The sequence below is a fragment of the Girardinichthys multiradiatus genome, chromosome 14 (genome assembly GCF_021462225.1).
Source record: "Girardinichthys multiradiatus isolate DD_20200921_A chromosome 14, DD_fGirMul_XY1, whole genome shotgun sequence".
In the NCBI taxonomy this organism is placed as follows: Eukaryota; Metazoa; Chordata; class Actinopteri; order Cyprinodontiformes; family Goodeidae; genus Girardinichthys; species Girardinichthys multiradiatus.
The window spans coordinates 25661565-25673367 of NC_061807.1; the positions used below are offsets into that span (position 1 = coordinate 25661565).

General features: G+C 39.4%; 2 protein-coding genes across 2 annotated transcripts in view; both read right to left on the reverse strand.

Moving 5' to 3' along the window:
• The window catches only part of LOC124880495 (glucosidase 2 subunit beta-like), a 234250-nt gene extending 231385 nt beyond the window's left edge, over positions 1 to 2865 (reverse strand). Inside the window, exons 1-2 of the mRNA XM_047385643.1 lie at positions 2646 to 2865; positions 2233 to 2349 (exon numbers count right to left, since the gene is read on the reverse strand). Coding sequence (XP_047241599.1) covers positions 2233 to 2349; positions 2646 to 2727 — 199 coding nt within the window. The 5' untranslated portion in view covers positions 2728 to 2865. The remainder of the gene's footprint in view (positions 1 to 2232; positions 2350 to 2645) is intronic.
• Positions 2866 to 3233: 368 nt separating this feature from the next.
• Positions 3234 to 6467, reverse strand: LOC124880496 (doublesex- and mab-3-related transcription factor A1-like). The gene is made up of 2 exons (XM_047385644.1): positions 5860 to 6467; positions 3234 to 5385 (listed from the first exon to the last, which is right to left on the reverse strand). The coding sequence occupies exons 1-2, from the start codon at positions 6332 to 6334 to the stop codon at positions 4595 to 4597; spliced, it is 1266 nt and encodes a 421-aa protein (XP_047241600.1). The 5' UTR covers positions 6335 to 6467; the 3' UTR covers positions 3234 to 4594.
• Positions 6468 to 11803: the final 5336 nt, after the last annotated feature.

Here is an 11803-nt window from a genome sequence, read left to right on the forward strand (position 1 = left end):
GCGAGTTCTCTGAAAGTCTGTAAGGGACACTTTTCCAAATATTAGTGGGGGTGTCTGTATATATTTGAGTTTGTATGTAGAATTTCAAATGTGTGAATTGGAGAAAACTCACAATAAATTTTAATTTGTACACCCGGCTCTTCTCTTTGAAATTCATTCATATTGTTTTAGGGTATGATCAGACATCCCCAAAATAGAACAGCTCAAATTATTGATTAAAAGCCAAAAATTAGTAAGAGAATCATGCCCATGATTAATGTATGTAAGCTTATGTCCTGCACTGAATGGTTGCCCATGAATGGCAGCTTCAGAAACTATTTGCCATTAGTGCCGTTTACTAATAACACCCTGAAAGCTCTTTGTCATGTTCAGTCAGAGACTAAACCCGACGCCCATTTTTCTCGAAAGTAGTTGAAACATGACTCTGTTAATTAAACATGCGTTCATATTAAGGAAATCCCAGAGTTTCTTTATGAAAAACAGTTTCAGGTTACATTTCTGAATACAACAGTATGAAAATGTTTTTTCTAGATGTTCCTGAGCACAAAGTACTTTACAGTAATAAGCAAATGTAAAACAGTTCTGGCCAAGGGACCAGAGGTCAAGGACAGCAAACCGTGATTTGCGAGTTTCATCTTAAAACTAAAAAATGTCCCTCAAAGTCCAAGACACATTCTACATTCCTTTTTCTATGTTTTTCCTTCTTTTAATTGGAAATACTAAATTGTTTAAAAGAATGCACCTTTAAAACCCAATGTTGACACCCTCACCCGTCAACACTTAATGTTTTTTGGTCTTCATTCCATAAAATGTTAGGTATACTTGTCTCTTTACAGCCCAAATGTGTACAATTTCTACACGTCTTATCACAATAAAGTGGGTCAACAGAGATGCTGTAACTCATACTCTTAGGTCTGTCAATGAAATAAAGATTTAAAGAGGCGAATGTTTAAAAACCTTAAGATGAACTGCACAAAACCCCTCTTTTCTAAGATTTTTCAATGGTCACAACAAGAAAAACCTGACTTTTCTTAAACTAACACTGACAACAGCCTCCTGGTAAACTTTTCAGCGACAAACTCTGTTTTACTTGAACATGCTGAGGTTCACCTGTGCCAGTGTGAGAAGATGCTACAGGTGTTTTGTGATCTTCGGTTATGTTGTTTTCCTCTAAACTGGCCTGGTCCCAAGAATTGTTGACTCCTTGGTTCATCCACAACATTTTAGAATGGGTAAAAAGGTTTGCAGATTTAAAACACAACATTAGTCTATTAATTTTATGTTAAGTTAAAACAAAACTAACAGAATGGGCACAAACTGTTTTCTCAGATTTCACATTTCTGAGACCAATTCTAGTGAACAGCAATGTTTCATTTGATTCGTTACTCTTAATTTAGAATGTTAGCTGAATCTGTTTGTATGCTTTATTGCACCTCTAACACACTCTAGTTCTTTTACACACAGTTTACAGAGTAAGAAGTCTTTTTCTGACACTTGGAAGGGAACATTAAGCATAAGGCTACTGTGAGACGTAAGAAACGACATTATATGCATGACCTGTATAGCACAGAGGCAGTCGGCTTCATGGACATAGATCAGTGGATGCCACATTGCCTAACTGCCCACAGGCGTCCCTCACATTATGAGTGGCAAGCTCGCCTTGGAAACCAACACAAGTATGCTTCGTAGCTGGATTTTCCAAATAAAACAGACACTAGAGTTTACATTCAACTAATTTTGATCAATCATTTTAACATACAATAATGTATGTTCATTTTAGTACTGATAGTGGTGATCATTAGGAACATAATGAATATCTGCAGATCAAAATATGACAAAACAACCCTTATGAAGCAAACTTAACTATATTAAGTTGAGATAATTTTGTCAAAATAATAATAAAAGAATTTTTGTATTAAGCTATTTTAGTATAAAAAGGAGTTGACCCTACAGAAACTAAAAGTGGCGTCAATTCCTTGATGAGGTTATTCATTAATATAGTCACCTTTAACCTTCATACTGATTAAACAACTAAAACAGCTGGTGAAAACTTAGAATATTGCCGGAAAGCTTTAATGCTGCTACTTGTTCAAAGGAGTTGAAAACTTTATTTCTGAACATAGAGAAATACAAACAAAATATTGATGAGAGTCAAACGTCTGTGGCGGCAGCTAATAATTACACAGTTGTGAAATCTAAATGCTGATCCCTCTGTTATCAGGCTGTGTTTACCTGGTTCGTCAGACCCGTCAGCGCAGTCGCAGTAGTCGTCGTTCACCTGGTCGAAGGGAATCATTTTGGATCCGTCTATGCACAAAAATGACTTCCTCTCCCTGTAGAACCTTTTATCTGTCAAAACAAGCGAGCATGACCGGGGGCTACAGAGACAATCACATTAAGGCAATATAAAAGTCGTTTAATATGCGTTTATAAAACGGATGTCTGTAAATGATTGTTCTTCTGTGTTATCTGCATGTCTGTTACTCCTACTGTCACTAATACATTTAAACGTCATGTACAGCTATACAACGGGGACGTCAGCCGTATACGAACGATTAAAGACTGACTACGAACGAAGGCGTATTAATAAAACAAATATGATGTCAGCGACTTGGCTTTTAGCTAAAACGCTGAGCTGAACTCACAGGACGATGAAATTCCTCGGATTTTCCGCGACTCCACGAACGCAACCCAGAGAAAAGCTGCGGTGATAAGATGGAAACGCATCTCAGTGGACAGAAACGTGCACTGCCCGCTGTCAGCCACTTCTCATTAAAATCCCGCTCAAGGATGTTTCAAACTGGGGGTGCAATACCAGCGTTTAGACCGTCCATGATCCAACTTCCTGAAACATTCCACTACGTGACACTTCGCAGGCTTTCTATTGGTCCGACACTCTGAGTTGGACCAATCACGAGTGAGAAACGCTGTATAGAGGAGACATTGGAGAAGCATTTTTGTGTTTATCAGCGCTAGAGGTTTCAGTCCTTTTAGACTACGCATGTTAGTATTATACTACAAACTAGCCATAAAATACAGCAAAATAGTTAACTTTGAAAAGTTTACACTCGTTTCATTGAACTAAATATATGGATAACTCATTCAGAAGGTAGAATGTCAACTGTGTGTTTCAGTGCATACTGGTTGATTCAAATGATAAAAGTATAAATGAATATAAATGTGGGTTGTTGCTTTTAGAAAATATGACAAATTAATAAACCAAACAGGTTCAAATATTTTTTCAGTAGTTCAGCACAACTGGACAATTTATTTCATTTTTTATGCTGCCATGCACACTTTTTACATTCTGTCACAATCACAAACTAGAAAGTGTTTCATTGGGATTTTATGTGATAGGACAACACAAATTAATGCATAATTGTAAAGAGAAAGGAAAACAATGCAATGTTTTCTGATCTTTTTACGAATAAAATCTGTGGGTTCTACACAATGATAATTGTGCGGTGCTTTTCACTTCAGCACCCTTTACTCTGATACCCTTAAACATAAATCCAGTGTAACCTATTGTAGTTAGAAATACTAAATAGAGTCACCCTGTGTATAATTTATTCTCAGTACACATCCAGCAGTTCTGTGATCAAAAGTTTGTTAGAGAATATCAGCCAACTAACAGCTTCACGAATACTAGATAACACAGCAGACAGGTCAGGGAGGACGTGGTGGAGAAGTTTACAGAAGTTTTATGTTTTTAATTAAACACTATCATAAGCTTTGGACATCTCACTAAACACTGTTCACCTTCCAGAAGGGCAACAACCTTAAACGTGAGGTAAGAGCTACAGTGAAAGGTTTTAGACATTCGTGTATTTGAATGGGCCAGTAAAGTCCCAAACTTTATCCAATTGAGAATCTGTGGGAAGACTTGAAAATTGATGTACACAGATGTTCTCCATCAATTTTGACTAAGTTTGTGCTGTTTTGTCAAATAGAGAGCCAATAGGGGAGGTTATTCAGTCTTTAGATGTGCAAAGCTGATAGAGACATCCCCCAAGACACTCGCAGCTGTAATTACAGTGAGAGCTAGTTCTACAGAGTATTGATTGACTGGTGCAGAATGTAAATGCATACCATACTTTTCAGGTTTTTAATTGCAAAAGAAGAAAATTGCTAACATTTTCCTTCTATTTCACAATATGCACTACTTTGTGCAATGTGAAAAAATCAGAGAAAGCTCAAATGAACACTGCTGCAAGACAATGCATATTGAATTTTTTGAGTTAGTCATTAAGACGATAGATAGATAGATAGATAGATAGATAGATAGATAGATAGATAGATAGATAGATAGATAGATAGATAGATAGATAGATAGATAGATAGATAGATAGATAGATAGATAGATAGATAGATAGATAGATAGATAGATAGATAGATAGATAGATAGATAGATAGATAGATAGATAGATAGATTCAGAAACATAAAACAAGATAACTTTATTTCAATGAAACTATACAATCTTTTTACAGTAAAAAGCAAATATTTTACTCAGTTGTAAGAATTCACTTGCATTATTCAGGATTTAAACAGAAATTGAACAAAAATAACATTTATAATGTATATTATTTAAGTTCATTATTTTTCTTTGTTCAGTCGTGTGTAAATGCCTGTTGTGCTGCACAGGGAATCCTTACTGTGGATGTAGGAAAAGTCTCTGATCATTCCCGGGAAAGAATGTGAGTCCAATGGTGGATGCAGAGTCAACAGTGGCATCAGTCCTGATGACATGTATGGTGACATAAACCCACCCAGACCACCGCTGGCAGAGGAGTAGGCCAGATGCAGGGGACTCACACCGAGGTGAGGACTGAGCCCAAAGAGGCTGTCCCCACTGGGGGCCGGTTGGAAGTGGAGAGGGGAGAAGGCAGACTTGGTCCCTGAAGAACCGAACGCTCCCGGCAGTCCGACAGCAGGCTTGAGTGCTGACATTGGCAAATGAGATGGAGATGGACTGCCAGTATCAGTTTTTGTCTCCTTGGAGTTCAGGACCAGCTCAATGGATTTCACAATGTTACCTTTACATGTTCTCACCATTGACTCCAGGGTGTCCCCCTTCTGATGGGGAAAGATCTTGGCCATGATGTCAGCAGGGTCACGGTCGAGGTTCGGGAAGTCTTTGGGTTTTTCAGACTCGCTCCCAGACTCCGGATCGGAGGAGGAGAGTGACCTCTGTGGACTCTGTGCGTCGGAGAGCCGATCAGATGGCGGTGATGGACTTCCACTATCACTGGCAAGTGAAGAGTTGTTGTCCTTGCTGGGAGACAGCTCCTTCCTGTCACTTGGAGAGGGAACCCGAGCATTCGGGGACGCAAACAGTGGCTGACCCACAAACCCACTGTAAATGCTGTATTTGTTCACTTTGTCATCTGAAACATGGAGAAAAACCAAGAGTTTAATAACTGAGGTGTAAGCCATCAATGCTACTACGGCCTGGTGCCACAAACACACTTGGATTTACATAGGATATTTCAATTCTTATTTAATATCTCCTGTTCTTGCGTCTAAGCTCCTGTCAGAATTAATACACACTGTAACAGTATGTAGGAGGTTCAGCGAGTTGTTGTTTGTGAACAAAAACAAACCTTAGGCCTCCTCTCATACTCCCTCAAATTTTGCTTAGGACCTCGGACAACCTCAGACCGGCACTGGCGTTCTGTCCCTCTGAGTTAAAATCCTTATGCGTAAAAATAGAATTTACGCACATTTTTACGCATTGATTGGCAAAATATTACCATTATAACAACCCAAAAAAACATACAATCTAAGTGGTTATAGATTAAACCTACTTACACTAACTTCTGGTAAAGCCAAATAATCCAGAACAATTTCTTTAAACCCACCCTCTTTATGGTGGTGAGCGCCAAATACGTCAAAACCTGGAGCGGGTGGAGTGTTGCCTCTCGCCGCTGGCACTCCGCGCCCTACAGCCGATCCCTGACTGATCCCCGCCTGCCCCCCGATGCCCGAGCCTGGGTACAGAAGCCTAATCTCCCGCGCTTCATTCTCCTCCTGAGCCTGCTGCCTCCTGAGTGCCACCTGCGCAGCCATCACCCGCTGCCGCTCCGCGATCAGAGTGCACTTTGCGCACATGCAGTCTCTCCAGCGGCAGAAGCGCTTGTGGCCCTTCAGCGCCGAGACTACACCGTGGTTCCTGCACCGGGCGCACTTCGGGGTCCTCGGGTAGCTTCTCTCCAGCGCAGGGTTGCAGGCACGGAGAAAGAGAGATGGGTGGCGCAGGAGTGCAGGCGCCATCGGGAGGCCTAGCGGGCTGGTGGCGTGTCCGGCCATGGCGAGCGGTCTGATCCTGCTCTCCATCCAAAGCTAAAGTCTCGTACCTCTCCAAAGCAGGTTAACAGAAGGCCTCTCTGTGGGACTGAAGTCTCTATTGTGCGCTGGCACTCTGAGTTGGCGCGCCTTAAGAGTCCTTTCTCCAGGTGGCTTGACATGAAACCCAACACCCTCGTCACACCCCTTTCCGCTCAAAAGTCCTAATACCCTATCATGTTTATTTGCGTCCCTGATTAGTGGGGTCTAATCTGATGCAACTGAGCCATTCATGTAGACCTGGCAGCAAAAAAAGATGTATGAATTTTTTTTAATATATATTCAAAAATGTCCTGAGCTGGAAAACGGTTGATTTGCATAGAATTTGTGCTTATTATGGTTGCATTTTATAGGCCAGTGTATCACAAACCAAGTGTTAACAAATGAAAGAAGAAAAAACATGTTGCCTGAGGTTACATTCATTGTTTGCCCAGTTTTCACAGTTTGGATTTTTTTAACACAACAATAGCTCCAACAGCCTCCGAAACAGCATGTAATTATCGACCTGGTTATTCTGTTGAACAAATTAGTTTGACAAAAGAGCCATCTGCCAACAAACAGCCAGTGTGATTCGGGGGATACCTAATCACACCTTGTCACTTTTCTTCCACTTCTCTGCATTCAGAGCAGGATCCAGGTCAAGTTACATAAACAGCACAGGCTCACTCTTATTACACAAAAAAGGCTTGAGTGATGAACACAGCCGTCGCTAAGCGAAACTAATAAAACAACTACAAGTACAGTTTCAGTAAAAGTTTACAATCTTTCATCATAGGGATGAATGTGATATTAATTTAGGGTTTTTTGTGATTTATATGAACCGATCTTTTTGGATGGTGGAAGGATTTTTCAATGAAATAACTTTAAGGAATAAAAAAAAAAAAGAATCAGACCTGTTATAAACTGGAAACTACTGGAACACCAGAGCCACCGTCAACAGTGAAGGTTTATCATTAACATGGACTGAGATGGTGGCAATCCAGAAAAAAACCCTTGCTCCAAAATCCACCGATTTAAGCTTGGCCAAACTTGTGGAGAAGCAAGCCAATTCTCTCCTGGAGAAAAGTTTACAAGCGTCATGCTGTGAGGCTACTTCACTGCCAGTATTACACAATAGTGAAGAGGCGGACCACTTCCAAATCAACAGCCTGATGGTTGAAACCTGGACCGAGCTGGTTGTTCCAACAGCACAATGATCCTAAAGACTAAAACTGGTTTTGGAATAGATCAAGTTTTGAATATGTGGGCCACACTTAAAAGTTGGTACGTCCCAGGAGCGCAACCAATTTAAATTACTTCTATAATTTCTAAAAGAAAGATTGTTCAAACATTCAAAGAAGCTTGTGGTTTTTCTGCCACTTGCTAAGTGACATTTATCGAATTGTTAGTGATGGTTTATATATATATATATATATATTCTGATCCTGCTTGAATTACAGAAAATCCGCAATGGATTCAAACTTGTGCACCCAAGTCTTGTCCTTGAAAATCATTGAGATGTATATATTCATTCCACCATCAAAAAAATTGCAGTTCAAATTTGACGTGAGGGGATATAAATTTATGACCAAAACTGTACATCTTTCTAAGTAGTTATTTAAGGTTTTCCAAACTACCCTGATACTCATCAGCAAATGTTTTTGAAATGCTCCACTTATTTTGTCTGTTTTTCTCAAATGTTCAGCTTGTCTGAGCCTTCAGTGCAGTCAGACACAAGAATTGTAAAGAAAATATTATAATAAGTTGTCTCTTAGTCATCTTATTCAAGACATAAACGTTTCTCTTGGCCTCCTGTTGTTTTGACTTCAGATCCCTTGTGAATGATGGATTTGGATTAAAAGAGACGTTAAAGGAAGCACTGATTCCCTTCGTGGTGCTTTACAGCCTTAATGATTCCCTGAGGGGCATCTTTGAAGAAAGATTTGCTTCAAAAGATGCAAGGGGGGGTTGTTTCCTTGTCGTCTCCTGTCACTTAGTTCTGAAACTAAAACTAAGAAAATTACTGTACATTTTTCAACACTTCTTGACACAGTGGTCTGTGCCGCCATTGTCTTAGGAGTGATAGCTCTTATCAGACAAATGGGTTTCTCTGATAGCTGAGTGAAAAAACTACACGCAGAGCAATGCATGCACAAACATATTTCACAAAAAATGCTCCCTGGCATTCATTGCTAAAAGGACAATAAATAAATAAGAAATCAAGATGATGATTTATGCAGAGGGTGTTTTTTGAGAAGCAAGTCTGCTATATGCAGAAAGATGTTCTCCTGGGCCCTAATGGATAGGGGCTGGTGCAGCCTCACTGAAGCTGTAAGTGCAGAGTGCAAAGCCCTACAAACACAAATAAATGCCAGTGATGCAGATACTCTTTGGACGCACATGGTCTTTTTATCATTTCATCTGCTGTGAAGGGGAATTTTATGTTTAGATTTGTGGCTGGCAAGTTAATCCAGACTCAATAAGCTTATCCCACCTGGCTTTATTTTAATGTAGAACATTTCTAGTGAAAACAATGACCCTAGACAGGAAATAGCAAGACAATGCTTTCCAAAATGTAAGCAGCCTACTAAAACTACATAGAGAGCATCAACAACTGATCCAGGAGGTCACAAAAGATCCAAGAGCAACATCACGGAATGTCACAAAAACTTGATGCCACCAAGGTTGGCACAACTGTGTTGCAGACGCATTACTTTTTTACATAGAGCCAGGTTGGTTTGACTTTTTTCCCTTAATAGGTTAAATTATCCTTTAAAAACTGCTTTTTGTATTTAGTCAGGTTATCTTCGTCTGATACTGACATTTGTTTTATGATCTGAATACAAATGTAATAAAAACCAAAAACACAATTCTGTAAGAGAGCTAATACTTTTCCACACCACGGTAGCTTAAGTCTCACAGCAATGTAATATTGCCAATCATTAGATTTTACCTCTTTAAGACAATTTTGAGTCCTGTTAAAACTAAATACTTAAAGGGGCAATTTGGACACAATGCAAATGTTGAGCTAGCAGCCATAATCAGAAAATGTTTCAAGCTGCTACTAAAGTTGATTATAGTCGATTGTACCAATTTCCTATTTTGTACCAATTGCCCATATTTCTCTTCACAAATTCCTACATTTCCCATAATTATTGACATGACGTCATTGGACAATGAGGAAGAGCTAATTTGCCTTGTAGCTTTGGGAAAACAAAATGGATAGTAGCGAGCTTGATGAGCTTGTTGGACACCTGTCAGTGCAGCGCAGAGAGGCACATCAACTGTGTTGCAAATAATGTCAACTGTGGGAATCGCAGAGGTCGGGGAACACATTTAAAACTATAATTTCACAGACTTCTGCAGTATGTAATTAAATTAAGTATGCTTTGTGTTAATTACAAAACAGTTCAATGTGAAGACTTTGAATCACAAAAATGCTGCGATATTTATATTTACTATTTCTTCCACCTTTGCAAATAGGATGGAAAGTCTTGGGCAGCATTGCAAGGATAGTTGTTGATGTATTTTGATCCATGGAGTAGTGGTCAGGGGCCAGACTCGTTTGTTATAATTAAAGTAAAGTATTAAAGGTGCACTTTTAGCTTTGTAGACATCACATTCAACATTTGCATTTTAATCACTAGAATCAGAGAAATCCACACGTCAGATTCATGGTATTCTATATGGACCCCATTTATTCTGTGGTTTGGCTTTACTCGGCTTCAAAACAGTCAAAAGCATTTTGAAGAGAGTTTAATTTTCCAACAAAGAGATGTTTCCAGACAGGGACTACCATCAAGCCAAAAACAGGAGCACAGTTCCCATTGCTTCTAACTCCAAAAGGTTGCTATTTAAGAAGATACCCCTATTGGTCATATGAATGGATCCATCTAATTTGGCAAACTGGTTGGAAAAACCTTGAGACCGGTTTCAGTTTTGCACAGATTATCTAGTTTTAGTCAGACTTTTTCATCTCAAAACAAGAGCGAAAAGATCAGAAGGGATAAGTTAGGGCAGATATGGCTAGACAGTGTCTTAATTGTGTTCTTAACAGATCTGTTCATGTCAGATGCGGTGTTTCATCACAGCCCTGTGCCTCCCAGGACAGGCTTTATCAGAGCAGTGTCTTATCTGAAGGGAAGGTGGCTGCTAATCTAGAAACAAATCTCAGAAAACCTGATTATGTGTCCCTCTGATAGAAGGATGGTGGTGAAGGGGGATGGAGAGGTAAGAAGGTAAGGCAGAAAGAAAGGGAAATCAACCTGAAATTGCAACTTGCCATCTGTACTGAGCTTTTCTTCATTTTTTATCTTACAAGGAATAAATCGTATTATTTTTGCCTCACAATAAAAGGCCTGATTTTGATAGAGGCATGTATGCATCCTTATGGTTTTAGGACAGCACCATTGTTAGTGAAACTGCAGCTCTCAGGTTACAACAAATTCCCCTCTCTCAGTATCCAAAGGGTCTCGACCTTTTATGTGTTTACTCTCTCATCTGTCACTTCACGCCCTTGTTGTTTAAGTGCCACACAGTAGCCTCCACTTCACTGCCGTTAACTTAGCGGCCACCAAAGATGGCAGGGCTGTTTAAATTGTTTGGCACATTTGTGAAGGGTAATTTTCTTCTTACACCAATGCAACATTTTCTATTTAGCTCTTTACATCAGCGACGCTTTGTTGTGTTAAGACATGTGCACCGGGTGAAGTGTTGCCTCAAAGGAATTCAATAAAGAAAACTTTGCTTTTAGTGGCGCTTTTAAGACTGTTTCTACTGCTTTTTTTGTTTTGGTTTGTGCCAGGGGATGTTGACTGGTGTTTTTGGACTTTCTATATCTCTGTTTATATTTCCTGGGGCATAAATTACAAAGTTACGCCTTTGCATCCTTGCAGAGACATGGTGACACATTTTTCTCCTGAGATAACACCAGCAGCATGCTTCAAGGTGCAGAAATTCTTACTGATTTATGTAGGTTTTCTGCTGAATAAAAACAAGTAAAAACAAATAGTGTTTTCTAAAAGGTCCACATACATGATGCAAGGTCATCAATTTCCTTGATAATGAAAAATTAGCTCATTATTTGTTGTGAATTACTGGCCGAGACTTCCTTCAGTGCTGTTTGTAATACAAATTTACCTGATGGCCTTTAAGTTGAAATCCTAATCAAAGAGTTAGGTAGCATAGGATATCACCGCCATTTATGTTACAAAATTTTGTAACCCTTTGAATATTTTTATATGTCTTTAAATTACAACAACTAACTTCAATATTAGATATATATAAGCGATATTGGTAAACAACAAGCTGATGATATCCCAGGCAGTGAACATGTCACAGAGCACTGTTCAGTCCATCATCTGTATCGAAGTATGGAACATCTACCGGCCAAGTCATGGCCGTCAATCTAAACCATGTAGCTGGGCCACTCTGGGAGGGTTGCAGAGATCCACAGCTCAGGTGGTAAAAATCACTGCAAAT